Source organism: Fundulus heteroclitus, chromosome 17 (genome assembly GCF_011125445.2).
Source record: "Fundulus heteroclitus isolate FHET01 chromosome 17, MU-UCD_Fhet_4.1, whole genome shotgun sequence".
NCBI classification, from domain to species: domain Eukaryota; kingdom Metazoa; phylum Chordata; class Actinopteri; order Cyprinodontiformes; family Fundulidae; genus Fundulus; species Fundulus heteroclitus.
This window is the reverse complement of record NC_046377.1, coordinates 17,820,997-17,841,052: the sequence shown is the minus strand read 5'-3', so window position 1 is coordinate 17,841,052 and position 20,056 is coordinate 17,820,997. Positions and strand designations below refer to the sequence as shown.

Sequence of the window (20,056 nt, the reverse complement as noted above, 5' to 3'; positions counted from 1 at the left end):
CTCAGAAGCAAAGCAAGGTTGAAATCATTCAGGAGTTTATTGGCAAACAGACATTACTTGATACAAGCGTGTCTCCCATGAAGCACAGACAGTCAAATTGTATCCGCTTATCAGCAGCAAATATGCAAAAACCCATTTTGAACCCATTTTCCCATTTTGAAGGACTTGGGCCCTTTTTAGACACCAGACATTTAGTTTTTTTGTGCTCCTGACCATTGAAATGAGGGTTAACACCAAAAGAGCTGCTCGGCGTCTTCAGGAGGCCGGTTGTAGGAGTTAATCAGAGGTTAAAGATCAGTGACCCATGCACGGAGGTCTTGGCCGTCCCAGGTTCGAGTCCCGACCCGTTAAATTTTGCCACGTTTCTCCCCCTCTCCCATTTCCTGTCAGCGTACTTTCAAATAAAGGCCACTAGTGGCATGAAAAAAACAAAGAAATATTGTTTTGTTGAGTACAAAATAAACAAACAAGTGCGCCCCAAGAGTAAGACCGTAAGATACTAACATAAGTCTTAGAATATGCCTAAAATGTAATTAGGGGGGACACACAGTTGGCTCTTGGTTTTGTTGATATAAAATGCCCGAATAATCAGAAGAAGACAACTTTAAGTGCAATAGGAGGTGTGCAAGGAAGACACCTTTGCTCTCAAAGAAAAACATGAAGTCCGGACTAAAGTTCGCCTGAGAGAATGTAGACAAAGGCCAGGATTTACTCCCTACTCTAGACTAGCCTACTTTGGCCAGATGACTCTAAAGCTGAAAACTTTAGACAACGGAAGTGACGACATGTTTCAGAATCAGAATCAAGTTTAATCACCAAGTAGGTTTGCACATACAAGGAATTTGACTTGGTGTTGATGGTGCAGACAAAAATAAGAATACAATAAAATAAAATTGAATAAAATGGATATATATACAGAAGCAATATACATTCAGTATTTGATGTTTAATGTTTTTGAGGGAAATTTGGAACCATCTGTATAGAAAATGTAAGGTTGATGAAGAACTGGGCCCCGAAACATGACAATGACCCAGAACATAACAGTAAAATCCACAAAGGGCTGTCTGAAATCTAGGAGAATCAAAGCCCAGATCTTGAGCAAACGACTCACAGTTGAAAGTCAGGGGTGAAGTAAAACCTTCCTCTGACAGCTGTTAGAGGCTGGTATACGGCCACAAGAGACTTCTCACTAAATTTATTACAGCCAAAGGAGGTGAGATTAGTTAGGGGTTTGGGTTTTTTCATTCTTGTCTCCAGCTATAAAACACATTTTTATTCACATATTTTGCCAAATTAGTAAAGCAATGCTATGTTCAGTTAATTAAGTGCAATAAAACCACTTTCATTCCCAAACATATATATAAAAATATGATTAAACATCAGTATGTGAACTAATCTATAATATAATTTAATATTTAATGGGGTTTCCAAATATTCAGCACATCAAATGATGCCAAAGTTTGCTCCTGAATCAAAAATTTAGCAAAGGGCTATTTCTTCTTATTTTAAGAACTTAAAAATATTTAAGATATGTAGTTGGAAACAGTTATTCTAATGACAAAACTACCAAAGAGAACTTTTGAAAAAAGCTTCATGAAGCTCGGAGAACTATTTAACAAGACCACTTGAAATATAACAAGAGAATCTCTCCATTACAGGTGGTTTAGAACTGGTGCAAATCACTGTAGTTAAAATACACACAAAGTATAGCAGTAAACAGACAAATAATCTGTGATAAAACCTTATTTGAGGGACTTCTCTTACTTTGTTCCCTCAATTTTTCAGTAACTAGCCTATAGGGGCAATTTGGAGCTGTGTGTGCCATGAAGATTGTGAATTTACAATTTTGTAAAAAAAAAAACAAGCAGACCGGAGGAAAAAAATAACTACTGTAAACATAATACATATTCCTGCGTTAAAAAGCAAATGTAAATAAACATTTAAATAAAATGTTTTAACGAATCAAGCCTTTGATCTGAAACCGGCTTTACAGGCTGTTCTTGTCTCAGATTTCTCTCCTCCCTTGCTGAGGCGGCCTGCAATCATAAAGTAATTAATAATTCATATCATTACACAATAAAACACCAGCAGTCCCACTGCTGGTTAGCATCAGAGTCCAAATTAAATGTGACATCATATTAAATAGCTGTTTTTCCTCTGGGGGAAATAATTTTGATTATTTAATCGCCAATAAAAGTGATTAAAAATCCACAGAACAACATCTCTGCTCTGCTTCCGAGTCTGTACCTCAAGTCCCGCATGCGTTTGTCGTCACTGTCACATCTTCTCTCTGGTTTCATTTGTTGTTGGGATGAAGCTGAAAAGGTGGAGCCAGACAGACACAGCAGAGTGCGCTCAGAGAACCTCGTCCAGGCAGACGCAGCTCCTCACGCTTAGAGTGAGGATTTGAGCTGAGAGGAAGGATTAGAGCTGCTCAAGATTTTCTGCAAAACTCAAGAGGAAAATCTCCCCCCCGCCATCTTGCCCTCCTCTGCTTACACCTGTCCTGCATACTGCTTCCTCCCCCATCTCTGCCCTTTCCCTGAGCTCTGAATGTTATAACAGCTGTGTATCTCTCTCCCTGAACTTCACCTATGACTTCCCAGGTGCCAAGCACAGTAAACAAGCACCCCTCAGTTTACCCCGAAACGCGCCAGGCGACGCCACTCACATTCGCCGTGTTGCACGGACACGTCCCTGTCGTGCAGGTAGTTACGTTAATGACCTGTAACCACTAACCTCTGGCCCCCTGCCCTCACCTTTGTACTAAAAAAAATGAAGATAATGATCATGATTGCTGTGGTGCATCATCATAATAATAATAATGCAAGAAGTCCTTTCATTGCTCCTTCCTTGGTCCTGTCTGTACTGTGCTTATTAAGAGGACTTAGTTAACTGTTTTGATACAATGCAGATTCTTTGAAATGGGGTTCTAGGAAGTGGCTGTCTGTATAGACAGTATCTTATTTGAAAATGATGCAGCTTCTTAGTGCAGTGTCTTGAAAAGAGCACTCGTGCTTCTTAATCTTTTTTTTACATTTTGTCACATCATAATTTACAACAAACGTCAGTATATTTTTCACTGGGATTTTGTGTGATAAAGCAACACAAAGTTGTGCATGTCGGAAGAAAGCTCTGGCAAGCCTAGCAAGTATTTGGATTTTGTCAAACCTCCTTTTGCTGCATTTACAGTTGCAAATCTTTTGGGGTATGTCTGAACCAGCTTTTCTCAGTCAGATTACATGGATAGCATCTGTGAACATAAGATTTTCTAAGTATTGTCAGAAAACCTCTACTGGACACAGGTCTGGGCTTTGACTGGGTCATTCAGACACATGAAAATGTTCCAAAATGACTTTGGAAAATTATTTAAACCGTCCCATTGTTGCTCTAGCCTTTATGTGTAAAAGATGGTTTATGCTTCCAAGCAGAAAAGAGATTTGTGGACACAAATTCTTTCCAGGAATTGTTAACAATCTGTTGATTACGGTGAACTTTATAGGCCAAATCATAAAGATGTCTAAATTTACGAACCTCTTTTACGAACCAACTTTGGACTGTCCACATAGTTAGGAATTTTCCTAGGTGCGCAGAGCGGAAACCTTTAGCCGAGTGGAGGGGTGCCATCTAAGCTTTGGGCAAACAGGTTGCCAAATGCTCTTTTTCCAACAATGACTTTCTACTGGCAACTCTTTGATGAAGATCAGATTTGCAGAGAGCACAACTACAAGTTGTCCTATCAACAAATCCTCCCACCTGAGCTGTGGATCACTGTGGCTCCCCCAGAGTTACCATGGGCAAATGGCTGCTTCTCTGATTGTTGTTCTGCTTGAAGGACATCCTCAGTTTGGCATGTTTCCAGCAGTGTCATACTCTTTGGTGTTCGGACAATGGGTTGAAATGAGCTCTGTGAGATGCTGAAAGCTTGGGATATTGTTTTATAATCTAATCCTCTTTTAAACTGAACATAGCTATATCCCTGACCTGTATGCTAGGTGACTTTGTTTGTTCACTCTTACAGTAAGGCTCAATGTACTCTGATGTGAAATCACATACTAGTTGTATTTTAACTAATAGAGTGCCTTATGGTTGCACTAGATTTTATGTATGGGTATCAGATTAAAGGGAGATGAATACAGTACAAATAAACACCACACTTTTGTTTTTTTTGTTATCTTTTTTATTATTTTAAAAAAGTGTGTATCAGGTTCATACCTCATCAATTATGTACTTCTATAAAATATACTGGCATTTATAGCAAGACAAAATCTGAAAAAGACTTTTGGAAAGCAGATCCAGCTTTAGTGAGCGCTTTAATATATCAGCCAACATATCTTCATTTTCCAAAGATTAAACAAAAGCAATCTCAAGACATTTTATCCTATGGGGATTTTTTTAAACTTTTTAGTTTTGTTTTGTTTGTTTGTTTGTTTGTTTTCACTCTGGCATGTGCAGTTAAAGGGATGGGGGAAATTAAGGTCCCCAAAATACCTGTTTTTTTGGGAAGGTTTAAACATGCCTAAAGACTTCTTGATAGGTCCGGTAAGATACTGACTATTGATAACTACCTCGCAGAATCCCAGTTCAAACAAAATCTGAGCTATCCCTTTAAGTAAATGAAACTAGATGTAAAGCTATGTCCCATCATTTAAAAACTTGGAAACTCCTAAAGCTGAGCTGAAAAGAGCAGCTCAGGCAGCTTGATACACAGCCTCAGGGATGCCAAGTGTCAAATCACTCTTAACGTAAGATGTATTTTGTTGGAGTAGTAGTTCTTGTGTACATTGTTGCCGCTAGGATTTTTAAGTTATCAATATTTATGAGACAAAACTGAGTTTTGGCACTAGGAAAAGAAATGCCTCCTCCTCAGCACAACATCAATAGTACCAAATGAGAAGACAAGGCTAGAAGTGTGCGTCATATTCAGAGCTCTCCAGCAGTCATGGGTTTTACTGTTGCCAAACCGAAATGTAACACCCCATCTCCCCCTTGCTTGTTTTCCCCTTTCTTCGTGTTCTCCCGTCCTGTTTGTTTCCCTCCTTGTCTCTGCCACAGTTGCTGCTGGATAACAGAGCCAATGTGGAAGGCGCCCTGCAGGATGGGGCGGAGAACTACACAGAGACGCCGCTCCAGCTTGCCGCTGCTGCAGGTAAACACACACACACAGGCAGCAAAGGCTGTAATCCAACACTCGGGTTCGTATCCCCGATGGTGGCACGCTCAGTGTGCTTTCATTATCTCACTGATTCATCATCCTCAGTTACTCTCTTCGATTCAGTAAGGCAGAGAATTATAAACTGCATTTCTCAAGGCTATAGTGCTGTGTCGAAATAACTCCAGTTTTGTGTAAAATAGTTGCATCAATCAAGCAGTGGTAAATCAGTTGGGTACAGCTTGTACCCCAATCTAAATAGATTCTAGGACAGCTGAGGAACAATGTTATTAACATCTATCAAAAATATTACAACGCTATTTCTAAAGCTTTGAGACTCCATGAAGAGAGACGTTGTTCACAAATGGAGAAAACATGGAGCCTTGGTGAACCATCCCAGGTTTGGCCAGAAGTTCATTGAAAGCTCAGTCAGAAAAGAACCCAGAGCAACATCTAAGGCACTGTGGACCTCACCTACCTCATTTAGGGTCAGTGTTCGTATTATTTAACAATATCAGAGAGTGCGCAATTATAGCATCTTTGGGAGAGATCCAAGGTGAAAAACACTGATGATCAAAAGGAAAACAAAGGCCCATTTCACATTTTCCCCCAAAAAAGCATGACTATTTGGGAAAATATTCTGTGAGGAAACGAGACAAACGTGAGACCTTTGTGGAAGGTGTCCCATTACCGACATAAGCCGACAGTCAAACATGGCTGTAGTTTTATGTTTGATGCTTTAGAACATGGAAGACTCGGCATATGTTTGATAAACCCAGTTATTCTTCTCTTTACCAGAAAGTCCGGAAATGTTCTTTTTATCAGTTCATGACCTTAAACTGGACTGAACTTAAATTATGCAGTGTGACAATTATCTAAAGCACACCACCAAAGCCACCCCTAAATGGCTCAAACTAAAGGTTTTGGAGGGGCCTAATGAAAGTCTGGACATAAGACTGATTGAGCTGCTGTCATATTACTTTAAACAGGACACTTATTTAAGAGAAAATTAGTTTTGGCAGATGAGATTGTATTTCTTTCTTTTTTGTTCTTCTTTTCTTTGGGTGTATTAGTATTTTAATAAGAACTCTTACAAAAAAGTGCAGCTTTTCCCCCCGCGTTAAAATGAGGAATGTTGAGCATCTTGTAAAGTTATACTTTGGTATGGCTTTCACAAATGAGGAAATATTACATAATATTAGGACATCTGTAGCAAATCATCTCGCGACCCTCAAGAGGTGTCTCGCGACCTTCAGGGGGGTCCTCCTGACCCCTACTTTGGGAACCCCTGTTATAGGGTAATGTTGTGTTTTATTTGTTTTTGGAATAGGACATTTCTTAGTAGTGTGAAAAATCAGTCTGAAACAAGAATGAAAGTTGAAGATTTCTAACCTCCCACAAGGTCAATAGCCATTAAGGCTGCCTCGCACATAAAAATTGGTTATAGCTGTAGTTCTAAACAGATTATTAGCACTTTTGTTTTTTGTGTGTTTGTTTTTAAACAGCCATGCACATAGTAGTTTATCACTAAACATTTTGTTGTCGTGTTTTAACATCTAAAAATGCAGGGAAATTAATTGTTATGATGATCTTGTATTGCTAACAGAGACTAGTCACAAATAAAAACAAAGGGCTAATCCCGCTGGTTTTCCATTTAGACTTTATTTGGTGTCAACTTCAGATCGGATTACCAACTTGTGTGGTAAATATTGCTGAGCGGTGCATAATTCCTGTAGTCACTTAGCTTAGCTTAAACTTGAAACTGCTAGCCTAGCTTTGTGTGCAACAAATACTTATATCTTTCTACCAACATGTATCTTCTACAAATATAATTCTTTGTGCCACTGATCTTTTGTCTACAAACTAAAAAAACAAACAAACAAAAATGTTACTGCTAATTCAACATAGCCATGCTAAAACACAGTTCTCGTGTCTAGCAGTAATGCTAAGCTAACTGCTATTGGTAAGCAAATGTTATGAGTCACTTTCAATTTTGTTTTCACCTAATCTTAAAACAAATGTTTTATAGAATGGAGAATGTTATTTAACCTAAGCTTTTCCCTTTACTTTTATTCCCCTTAAAATTCTTCACATGGTTACTTTTTATTTCTGAAAGTTGTTTTAGTGACCTAGGTTAGGGGTGGGCAACCATGTTGCCATGGTAACTAGTGATTAAAACTCACAGCCACAAGAAATTAATGCATTTAACACCCCCATTCATTGAATAATAAGTAATGCAGATGAAATAAAGACCACAGTCCCAAAGCTAATTTTGTTTAATGAATAGCAATGAGTGGGGGAACTTTCTGAGTAAGCAAATTATTTCATAAGGCTTCAGCCTCCAGATGGGACGTCTGCTGCTTTTACTTTGCTGTCAATTCAACTTTGTGATATAAACCTTTAAATGCCGAACACGATGACTGCTTGTGTCAATCTCCGTACATTTCTAGTTAGTATAACTTTAAGGTTACGCCATGAAAGATCGTAAATGTATGTTTTGCATATTTAACAAGGTTCTTGAAGAGACTCCATGTGCTTCGGAAGCCCTGACTTGAAGATAATGTAGAATGTTTTTAAACATTCATACAAAAGAAGGTCAAGAAATAGGAAAGAATGTTGAAAATCTTCTTTCTTTTTTTTTTTTACATTAAACATGAAGTGGAAGTACTATCACAATTAATGACGAACTAATTGCTTTAGAATTTAGATTCTCCCTGATATTTTATTTGTTGTTTACTGTTTAGATCATTTAAACTAGGGGTGTCAAACTATAGCTAGAATCAAATGGCTTAGTTGCAACCTCAGCATGCAGGCAAGTTCTGATTCTACAGCACAAGCCTTTTCTAAAAGAAAATAACACAATCCACCACCAAAACATTATTTAATTCCGTTACTCTTCTTGTTTAATCACACTTGCATTTATATAGATTTAAAAATGACAATATCTATAACTAATCATGAAAAATGTTATTATTTTACATAATACTGGTAGCCCTATATATGACTCAACACCAATGAAGTAGCTCTCAGTATCAAAAAGGTTGGTGAGCCCGGTTCTACAGAGTCCTGCTAACAACTTAATTATTTAATTCCGGTGTGTTGAAGCAGAGACTCATCTAAAGGTTTCAGGATAACAGTCGCTAAGGACACCCTTAGTTCAAACCAAAAGAAAAAAGTTGACAAAAGTTAGTGATAAAATGCAGATAACAACAAATGACAAATTGTATTTGAAAATGTCATAGTTTCAGTGACCGATTCATTGGTTTTATTTAAAAAAAAAATTGAATTTTGAAAAACTATTGAGGCTCATTACATTTGCAATAGTTGACTGCTCAATTATTTCAAAACTAGGAAGGTCAAGAGCTGCATTTTAAAGAAAAAAGTGTATTTTACAATATTGCTCACCTTTATCTAGATCACTTCTATTTCTTTAGGTATTTTATGTAAAAAATAATAATAATTAAATTTACCAAAATCGGATGTTGAAATCATAAAATGTTCAGGCAGCTAAATCACCCAGTCTCAACCAGAGGGGCAAACCCATCGACATCTTCAATTCTTTTTTTTTTTTTTTTTTTTTCATCTTTTCATCTTCAATTCTGACGGACTCCATTTCTTTTTTTTAACGCTCATTTCAGATCCAGCTTTGCCAACAATTACAATACTTGCTGAATTGCACTCTGAGTGTTTATATGTGCCATATGTCACTTTTTGTTCTTACATAAATGTCGTAAATTTTGACTGAGAAAACATCAAGTGCTGACAATAATTAAATGATTAAGCTTTAATTTGTTTTTTACTTATTATGCTTGTTTTGATCCTGCATGTCTACACAAAGCATGAATAATTCCAGCCATGATCTGAGCAGACGTAAAATAACGGGATTTCTAAAGGCATCTTTTTTCTCTCTGCATAATGGCCCCTTTAGGGAACTTTGAGCTGGTGAGCTTGCTTTTGGAAAGAGGAGCAGACCCCATGATCGGCACGATGTGTCGAAATGGCATCTCCTCCACCCCACTGGGAGACATGAACTCGTTCAGCCTGGCAGCGTCGCATGGACACAGGTGATACAAGTCAATCACACGGCAGCACTCTAAATCCATCCATCACCGCGGTATTGATCCCTTCACACGCCGCGCTCCGTTCCATCTGCTCCTCTCAGAAGATGGCTCGGTTTCTCATGTCGGAGAGCAAGGTGACGATGAGCTCCACAAACTGTTCGGATGCACTTTACGGCCTCGCTGCGGCTGAATAAGATAAAAACCCATTAGCATTCAGGGCGGTGGGGAAATGGAGTGGAGCGAAGAGAGACAGCAGCACAATGCAGCATTATTAAGACAATCAATTACGGAGGTGGTGATCACGCTGCGATATGTTGTGAGCAGGTTGAAACTGAATTAGGGCTGGTTCGTCTCACGCAGATTCTCTCTGAGATCATTTTCAGATAAAGGCTGCTGTACTTAAACCCTAACATTGCACGTGCCTTGTAGCTACCTATACTGCTCAGTTTTACTTGATTTTTATTTTATTTAGTAATCGTTATTTTTAAGGATTTAAGTACAGACTAGATTTCAGACATAGACTGATAGAAAATTAAACTACACATGCAAAGACCCCTAACCCAACATTGATTAGCTGCAAAGCTGCAAAGCAATCCCGACAAGCTCCTCCTCACTAAAGCAGATGGTGCAGAGATGCATTGTCGGTGTGGGATCGCGCTGCATTTGTTACATCCATTCTTCACAGATCAGGACATCTGTTGCCACTGTTGCAGCAACATGCTGCAGAAATGTTGTGATGCAATGGCAGGTCATGAGTTTCTTTGTAGTTTCTATACTTTATATATATATATATATATATATATATATATATATATATATATATATATATATATATATATATATATATATATATATATATATATATATAGATATAGATATATATAATCACATAAACTGTGGCAGTTTTTGCCTGTGCAAATTCTCAGTTATCCGGGTCATCATGACAGCAAACAGGCTTAAAGTTGGGTGTGCAAACACCACAGAAATTAAATTAAAGAAACCTGCAAAAACAGCAAACTCAAGAAATCACAAGAATCATGTTCTGTATAAAGAGATTTGCTGTTTTTCCTGAAATATTTTTTTTCCTGAAAAATAACATACAGATATTATTTTCTTCCTCATGTGCTTAAATTTGTTGACTTTTGTTTGTTTTTAAATCAATACCATAACAAATTTTTATTTGTACCCATCCACTAATTTTCAATGTATTTAAACATTGTGCATCAGGCTAATTTTGTTGCAGCTGAGTATTTGTGAAATATAGAGAACAATTTGAATAAGTACTGCTGGTGTACTTTGGACCATTGTCTTGCTGCATAAATAACACGAGCTCGATTTAAGGTCACAAACTGATGTCTGGATTTTGTCCTTCAGAATTTTAGGCATAGAAAAGAATTCATGGTTCCATTAATTGTCATCCAGGCCCTGGAGGAGTAAAGCAGTCCCAGACCATCACACTACGACCACCATTTATGACTGTCCGTGATGTTGCTTTTCTGAAATGATGTGACAGTTCTGTAAAAGCATGCAAACCATTCCAGTTTAGTGTCTTTAATCCACTGAATATTATAACAAAAGTCTTGGTGATCATAAAGTTTTTTTCTTATTGTTAACCTCTGACCTTAACCGAGGCAAGTGAGACCCGCCGTACTTTGGATGATCTTCTCGGTTAATTTGAGACCTTCTGGAGGAGTTGTTGATGCACTATTGGAGAGATTTCTATTGCCTGGCCATCTGGAGGAAGAGTCCCCACTGTTCCATCTCCTCTTCCATGTTTGGATGATCTCTTGATCCGTAGAAAATTGCTCTCACTGTAATTAGATGGAGTCCCAAAGAAATGGCTATTTAACCCTTTCCGGACTGATAGACATCACTCACTTAGTTCAGATTTGTTCTGGGGCTTCTTGATGTGTGGCTTTTTCAGATTTTAGTTTTTTTAGCCTACAACATGTTGTCGTACAGGTTCTATTTAAGGGATGTCGTGCTTCTATGGGTCAGTTGGTAATCAGGGTTGGTTTTGGCTAGATGGGTTGGGTTGGTCTGAATAACTTTTTTTCTCTTAACAAATTAAATCAGTATCTCCAAACAGCTTTTTGTATTAACTCAGATATTCCTTGATGATAAAATATGGTTGGTTCTTTCTTATATCTTTGGTTATATAAAGTTGTAGTGGTTAATTCATACTTTTACACTTTTTCTATGAAACAAAGCTGTCCGCTGCAGGGGTTAAGGTCTAAGTCAGAGTCTATGTAAACATTGTCTTGCTGCTCCAGTAAATAAGATTTGCCATCAGGAGTCCATCAGCTGGTCTTAAAGGGGATCAGAAGCACAATCAATGAATAAAAGGCTGTAATAGATGTTTTTCACAAAGTAATAGAATATTTAAATCAAAATAGTGGATATCTGAGAATTTTTATTATCATTTATTTGCTTGATTACCTACAAAGAGAAATAAACTTAGGTAAAGTTTAAGTACATGCTTGTAAAATTACTTATTTATGAGTCAGAAATGTAAGGAGAATGGGACATAAGGGCAGCTAATGGTTATAAACTAGTAAAATGGGTTATCTAGCCCTCAATTGTTCTGCAAGTATCTTATTTTTCTCATGACCTTGTTTTGTTTTTCTGCAAAAATTTTATTTGGATAAAAGTTAGACAAGAAAGTTAGACAAGATGTCTAGTGTTTGGCCCAATAGTACTTCTGTGCTTTTCTTTTTTTCTTTTACCCAGGGTGCAACTCTGCATTTTGTCATCTGTTTTATCTTTCTCCATCCTTTTAATCTCTCCCACCTGTATTTCCCTCCTTTCCAGGAATGTATTCCGGAAGCTCCTGTCCCACGCCGACAAGGAAAAGGGGGAAGTGTTGTCCCTGGAGGAGATTCTGGCTGAGGGTTCGGAACCCGGGGAGAAGAGGCCGGTTCCTCAGGCCAACTGCAGCGGGACGCTGCGAACAGGAAAGGCCAGACTGAGGGCCCTGAGAGAGGCCATGTACCATAGCGCAGAGCATGGCCATGTGGACATCACCATTGACATCCGCAGCTTAGGTCAGATTTACTAATGCATGCCTCAGTGGCACACATGCCCCACTCTGTGGTGCCTCCAGCTGTCCTGCAGATGTGCTCATGCTGTGCCCGTCCTGTCCCTTCCTGTTCCCACCCTGTGCCGCTCACCGAACCATAAAACAGGCGCCTTTCTATCCGAGGCGATAATAGTCTGGGTCAAAGGTGTGAACAGGATGATGAAGCTTTGTCCTCACTGCTTGTGTTTTAAACGTGGCTGTCATCGGCTTTTCGGCGCACTCGTCTCAAGATCTTAGTACCTGTTAAACTATGTTGTGGTTTAGGAAACCAGCTCATTGGCTTTGATACAAAAAAAGCACCCAAAGGGTAAAAGAAAGTGTGAACAAATTAGGGGTGATGCTACACTTTTGCACCATTGTGCAAATCTTCAAAGACGTTTGAGCGCATTCATTGTGCAGTGTTGCTTCTTGCATGTCTAAAATCTAAAAAAAACAATCTGATTGAACAAGCTATTTCTCTGTGGAAAAGCAATCCAATGTCATTGTAGGCTGTAGCACAGCTGATTTAATTTGTTCTTCCCAACAGTTTCATTTTCTTCCTTCTCCAAAGAGTCAAACATTTGGGAAATTTATAAATATCTCAGCCACAATTTGACTTACCGAACAATCATTTAAACAACATGTGATTTCATTCGAATGGCTCTTCATACTGCCTTGTGTCAATTGTAGAATCCGACCCAAATGGGGTACCGCGCGCGAGCTATTTTTAGAAACACAACGTCACGATGACGTCACATCACGTGGTACGCAGTGGGGCAAACTCCGGAAACCCGCCGCTGTTTTGCTGTAAAAGAGACGTGCGTTACCCTTGGTTTTACTCGGTAAACGACTGCTTTTTCCAAATCTAAAACCATGGTTTTTAAACATTGTTGCTATGGAACGTGCAACAGCGACTCGAGTTACGCTGATCGGCCGCATATGAAGGATGTTTTCTTCAAGACTGCCAAGGAGAAATGTGTGCGCTGGTACACCGGGGCGGTCGCCCTACACAACAGTTCAACCCGGAAAAAGTTACCAAATTCAAGTACATATGTAGCAAGCATTTTGTCGGAGGAAAGGGCACAACCGAAGAACATCCTGACCCAATTCCAGCGACATCAAGTCAAGGTAAGAGTATTTTGGTGGCCGACATGTTAATAAAGTAGCGCCTGCTACCGTGACAGCATATAGGCTATCATGGTAGCAGGCGCTAACATGATAGCCTGCTACCAGGATAGCTTACTCAAAAACATTTCAAATGAGACAAACATTAAACATATACCCATTCCTGGACGGTGATTGCAAACAACAACAAAAAAAAACGGCCGTCGCTGCCATGATCGCCGCGCAGGAAAAAAAAACAAAGCTTACCGTTCATCAACTCGGCCAGTTTTCCAGTCTTTTTAAGCCCTCGAACCTCAAGCCATCGTTTGAGCTGAAGGTTGGTGTGTTCTTCCACAGTTCGACCAGTAAACCGTGTGCCTGGGACATCGTCTTGGGAAAGTTTAACGGGTGTAAAGTCGGTCATATCGCTGGTTCTGTTGCGCTTGTAATAGCTGGGTTATCCGTGCGTTCTCTCCTGTATGCCCTACCTAAGCGGCAAAAGGGGCGTTGCTCTTGAGACGGTGACGTCACGTGCGCGGTACCCCATTATGAGCTTACTACCACCTGTAGCGTATAGTTCCTATACTGCAATGTATTGTTTTCTTTTTCCAAAACATGTGGTTCTTGTCAGAAGATGATTTACACTCAACATACTAAATTTTCTCTTAATAATTTTCTCTTAATTTTTAATAGTGATTGACAAACTTCTGGCATAGTTGTGGCTCCACATTACCGGTTCTGATGTGCATCTGAGTCCAGTTCGAACAACACATTTTATCCAAGTTTTAATCATATAGCTGTTGATTTGAGTTTATCTATTATCTTTTTGACCATTGGGAGTAAAGTACTCCCACGGCATATGCTGCCACCACCCTACCTGAGACATGATACAGAGATTATTGTTTTGAATGGGGTTTGAAAGCCTCACTTTACCCCTCCAGGCATAAATATATACGTCCAAACAGCTCAGTTTTATCTCATCTGGCAATAAAACCTGGCTCCGAAGGGGGCTAGGTGTGTTCTAGGCTTAAAAAACTGGATTTGATATGAACAGAATGGGTGCAGGATTCAAAAATATGTACTTTTTATTAAAAAATATATATATTTTGATTCCCATTTGGTGCAAGTTAAAATATAAAGAATGTCTTAAGCTTTCTAAAACCTCCTTGATCAAAAGCTTAATCACAGATCATGCATAGAGATTGTGCTTATTTTAAAACTTTGATCGTCTCCCTCTGGAGGTTTTCCAGGCACATCCCAGTGGGAGGTCTATTTTGTCCACGGTGACATAGGACTACATCAGGATCCCCTAAAATGAGCTGGAGATTGTTGCTAGAGAGAGGGATGTCAGGGGTTCATTAACCTGTAACCCTCCCAATCAGATTCAATGGATAGATGAATTCACTGATTAGTGACATATTTCACAGAATCCACCTCTTGTGTTTTTAGCAGAGAATAGGCACCCAGTCTTCTGTTTTGTGTGTTTTATGCTCACTGCATTTCCATCAATCACATTAGAGCCATTATTAATAAGCACTTTTAATGGTTTCCATTTGTTTTCCTTTGAAAACCTCTGATTTTCCACTAATCCAACACTCATGCACTCGCCCTTCAGCCTGAATACAGTGATGAAACATGGTCGGTCTGTCTCCTGTGAATCTACCCTTGTTTTTCTTCATTTTGCTGTATTCACTCTCCGTGTTGTTGGGTTTTGTTGTGTTTTCCCAGGCGTTCCTTGGACGCTGCACACTTGGCTCGAGTCCCTCCGTACCTGCTTTATGCAGAACCGCCGGACGCTGATCCAGGGCCTGCTCAAAGACTTCAGCTGCATCCAGGAGGACGAGTACACGGAGGAGCTGATCACACACGGGCTGCCGCTCATGTTCCAGATCCTCCGAACCAGCAAGGTCGCCAGGGGCTTCCCTTTATGACAGCAAAACGCTTGTTCAAACTACAGACAAAAGACAGGCTGGCTTGTTGGGAATACAAACTGAATCTATTAGCTTCCCTCCAAACTGTATTATCATTCATTTGCATGGTATTTTTCAGAACTAGATGAAGGGAAAACAAAGGCTTTAAAGCTGTAACATGTGGAAAGTTTTTATACTTAACGCTGCTGCTGTGTGTTTGCAGAATGAGGTGATAAGCCAGCAGCTGTCAGTCATTTTCACCCAGTGCTACGGACCCTTCCCCATCCCCAAACTGACAGAGATCAAGAAGAAACAAACCTCACGCCTGGGTAAGTCAGCACTGCAGAAAAGCAGAGTCGTTCTGTATTCCCTCGTTTGAGTTGGTGACCCTTTTGTATCTTAAATCCTTCATATATCCTTTGGTTGATTCTTGAGAAGTCTGGAATAGGGTTACAGTAGCAAGGAGAGATCTAAATAGCCCCTCCTGGACGGGTGTCGCAAATTAGCATCGATCCTCTTTTCCTCTAGGATATAAATGCACTAAGAGGTTGTAAGTATGTATACCATAGATGGTGGTCGATACACGCCCCTCCCATGCTGGCCATCCCATTAGAAGAGTTTTGCCACCATCTAGTGGTTGGTGTGTGAACTACGTCCGTTTCATAATACACATATTAAATTATTTATAATCTTGGGTTTGGGTGCGTTTTTGTGACATTAGTCAATAATAAAATGTAGTATTAGTATTCATTTGTATTTTCTATATAGTTTTGTAGAATTGTAGAAACTGGGAATCCTGTGCATTCATTTCAAGTATGCAAAGTTGACAAAATGAAAGTTTAGTTTAGAATAAAATGATGACGCATAAATAATTAATTAATACCCAATTATGTTATTGACATTTGGGATTGTGCCACAGAGTGAGTTTGAAATAATAATGATGAAAAGGCATCAGTTGTTAAAACACATGTCACTCAGTATTAATGTCCCCTTCGACCAATATAAGCACCAGTGATTAAAAATTCTTCATAGTTTGAGATGAAGAAAATGTGTTTAATTCCTTGTGTGCCAGATAGTTGCTGAATAGCCTCATTTCAGTTGGTGTAATATTCAAATTGACAACCTCTAATTATTTAAGCATCATAGTGATATTTTTTATATAATGGGATTTACATTCAAGCATTAAGGGGTTAATCAGAGAAGAGTCCCTCAGCATAACGCTGCCACAGTTTCAGGTTTCGCTGCAAAGCCATCAACAATGTAAACAACTGTCCACTGTGGCTCTATGCTCCTTCAGGAGGAGTGAATGCTGCTTGTCAAGACTCGATGCTATCTACTGGGTTTCCTTTGATAGAAAGAAAACCTTTTGACCAATCTGTCTGTATGATTTGATTAAATTGAAATTACATGTGTTATGAATTGGTACTATATTAAGTTCATATATTATGTTCACATGGGCAATAATATGATTAATTTTTGCCTTTAATGTGATTCATTTAAATCACAATCAAATAAACATGTGTCATCATCCACAATAAGTTCTGGGGTTTATTTGTCCATCAAATGTTTATATTCACACAATATTTAAGATTTGTTTGTTTTTTCATTAGTTGTGACAGTTGATTTATGAGACTTTAGAAATGTTGGGATTACTTTGTATTTAGGTTGTGAAATGTGAAATAATTGTGCATTTTATTTACATAGTTTTAAACATTATAACGATGTATTCAGGTTCCATTTAATCAGTTTTTAGATGTTACATTTCTCGTATTCTGGTTTTAACTTCAAACTAAATAAAGCATTAATCGTTTAAATTAGTTTATCTTGAAAATGCAAAAAAAGAAAGAAAAAAAAAAGGAAAAAAAAAAAAAAAAAAAAAAAAAAAAAAAAAAATGCAAAAATAAGTAAGTAAAAATTAATCAGTATTACGTTTGTATTTATTACCTCACCTCAATACATCCTTGCTGTGAATAACTTATAAGCTGTTTCCTTGAGATACGTAGAAAACATAGACGGTGATGCAGCGCCACCTGCTGTTAAACTGAGAGAATAAAAAAAGTAATGTCACAAAAGTTGAATTGAAAGAGCAACAAACATTAGGGGTGGGGGGGCACTTAGAGAAATGTTTAAGGGACTCATTGGCACAACAGTTTAACAAACAAATTAAATAGTAATTACTTCGAATTCGGAGCTGAGAGTGGAACCTCGATGTAACAAATGACCGCATTAGCTTATCTTCTGCTGTTTTCTGTAATTAGTTTGCTTGAATAAAAAAAAACGTTTTGTTGTTTGCTTTTCCCAGACCCCCACTTCCTGAACAACAAGGAGATGTCTGACGTCACCTTCCTGGTGGAGGGGAAACCGTTTTATGCACATAAGGTGCTGCTGTTTACGGCATCACCCAGGTACTGGAAAACGATTCCTTATATTTATTCCACATATTTTCTGCCCTAAAGATCAAGAAATGGAGACTTTCTGTGTTTCACGCAGGTTCAAGTCCCTACTTCAAAACAGACCAGCAGCGGAAAACACGTGCATCGAGATCAGCCATGTCAAATACAACATTTTCCACGTAAGAAGTTCATCGTATTGTGTTTTTCTTTATATATAAGTTATATATACGCATAACTAGGAGTGTACATACGAATAGTTGCTGTAAGATTGTGCAGCAGCAGCATAAGTAGAACCATGAAGTGGTTCCCAGGTCATATTCCACAGTCAGCTAGCTTGGGGAGCTTAGAAATCTCCAAGGTCTTTTACGTTGAAATGTGTTTGAACTGTTCCAGCTGGTGATGCAGTATCTGTACTGTGGAGGCACAGAGTCTCTGCACATCCGCAACACAGAAGTGATGGAGGTAAGAGCTGCTGAAGCTGTACATAGCAGCTGCATTAGTTTGAGCGTTTTGTTTTTTTTAATCCTGCATCCTGACCTACCGTTCCCTGCAGCTCCTGTCTGCAGCCAAGTTCTTCCAACTAGAGGCCCTTCAGAGACACTGTGAGATCATCTGCTCCAAGACCATCACCACTGAAACCTGCGTGGACCTTTACAAGCACGCCAAGGTGGGAATACACCGCAAACTGGGGATGCGCCTTTCATTATTTAATGCCCGTACTGGCAGCTGAGTTCTGGGAGGCTGTAACTTAGGTTATTGCAGTTGTCTTGTCAAAAGCAGTGCAATGTATTTCCACATGCATGGGAAGATTTCTGCTTCATTTGTTGTAAAGAAAAATGTGAACGATTTTTGAATGCGCGGCTTGAAACTGTAAGTTTAGAACTCATTTCCTGAGAGTCATTCAGGTGTAGCTGTAGCTAGGGCTGGACGATGTAGAAAAAAATAGCATATCGATAATTTAGAAATCATATCGGTCGCTAATTATCAAGTGCAGCCCTGGCCATTTTATGCTGTTGCTTAATGACCTGCTTTAAATACAGAACACTGAATTCAAACATTAACCTTTTATTCAAACAACTTTTTACCAAAACTGTAAGCGTTTAAAAAACAACACATGTTCTCTGAACTCTTTGCAGTTTGGTGATGGAGCGTTTCTGGCTCTGTGTTTGTGATTGGTTGGGAGGATCTACAATCTGTAGTATTAACAGGAAAACTGTTTTTCCATTTTTTCTATGCTCGATACACGCCTATCGATCGATAAATATCGTTATTGAATTATCGTCCAGCCCTAGCTGTAGCCATAGGTGTTTAATTATGTGGATTCTGGTCCAAAAATTGCACATTTATTGGGTTTCTCGGTATAATTATTTAATATCAGCTGTAATTTTTGTCCAACGAAAGGAGAGCACCGAGCTTGTCCCCTACATTGGTCAGCACAGACCAGAGCAAACACGGCAGCGCAGGAAGACACACCTGTAGCAGCTGATGTCACATCTGTATTGTCAGAAGCCACGATTTCCTCTTTGAAAGAAAAACAGCAAGAAGTGCCTTGATCAGCGTAAACTTGTTGTGGTTTCTCATGGCGCCTTTTTTTCAGAGTTGTATTTATTTGTCCATTGTGATGCAAAACATTGTTGTTGCAGGTTAATTTTCTAATACAGAAGAGTAATTATTTCCATCCTTGTTTAATTCCAGAGATTTTAAAGTCAATTTTATACTTTTTGATTTATGAAAATCTATCTTAAGTTTAGAATTGAACTATTCTTCCCAAACAGTCAGAGGAGGCATAGTTTAAAGATGTTTGAAATATAATCATCAAAGTGTTTCACGTCTTGGCCAAGCGTCTGCATATAAAAATACAACCTACCAGACTGTCCTGTGACCTTAGCTGCCAGAATCTATTAAAATATTTTCATACATACCTGCAAGGCTGCAAAGATACATGCTAATGTTAGCAATCCCCCCCTTTCCCAGTTTGCATCGCCTGCATAGCTGTTTTTGAATACTAAAGTTGGCCTGGTAAAGCAAAGTTAGCATTTCCAATAAATGTTCACATAACTATGCTAACATTAGCATGCTTCTTGGAATGCTAATACGCATCTGCAGCTAAATATCTAGATTATTCTGGACTCTTATTGGAAGAATGATCGGGGAAATGGGTTTTAAAACTTTCTTTTAAAACTTTCTTTTTAACCTTTTACCATTGTAAGATTTTATATCAACGTTTCAAAGACTAATGTGGTTTCGACCGCAGCTAAATGATGCAATCCATCACCAGCCCTTATCTGCTTGTTTGTCCCATATGTAGTGAAAAGTTAATTATTGAACAAATGAATTTTTGAAAAAACTAACATGTCTGTATAATTAGCTCCTGAGAT

General features: G+C 38.7%; 1 protein-coding gene across 2 annotated transcripts in view; it reads left to right on the top strand.

Annotated features, from left to right (window-relative positions):
• LOC105934020 (ankyrin repeat and BTB/POZ domain-containing protein BTBD11-A) overlaps window positions 1-20,056 on the top strand; it is a 229,384-nt gene that overhangs the window by 207,367 nt on the left and 1,961 nt on the right. The window contains exons 7-16 of one of the 2 annotated variants that reach the window (XM_012873834.3): window positions 2,607-2,708; window positions 5,056-5,149; window positions 9,081-9,216; window positions 12,025-12,257; window positions 15,104-15,282; window positions 15,509-15,614; window positions 17,588-17,690; window positions 17,776-17,857; window positions 18,072-18,140; window positions 18,232-18,345. In XM_012873834.3, the coding sequence (XP_012729288.2) occupies window positions 2,607-2,708; window positions 5,056-5,149; window positions 9,081-9,216; window positions 12,025-12,257; window positions 15,104-15,282; window positions 15,509-15,614; window positions 17,588-17,690; window positions 17,776-17,857; window positions 18,072-18,140; window positions 18,232-18,345 (1,218 nt within the window). The remainder of the gene's footprint in view (window positions 1-2,606; window positions 2,709-5,055; window positions 5,150-9,080; window positions 9,217-12,024; window positions 12,258-15,103; window positions 15,283-15,508; window positions 15,615-17,587; window positions 17,691-17,775; window positions 17,858-18,071; window positions 18,141-18,231; window positions 18,346-20,056) is intronic. The other variant, XM_012873835.3, reaches the window with a different exon arrangement.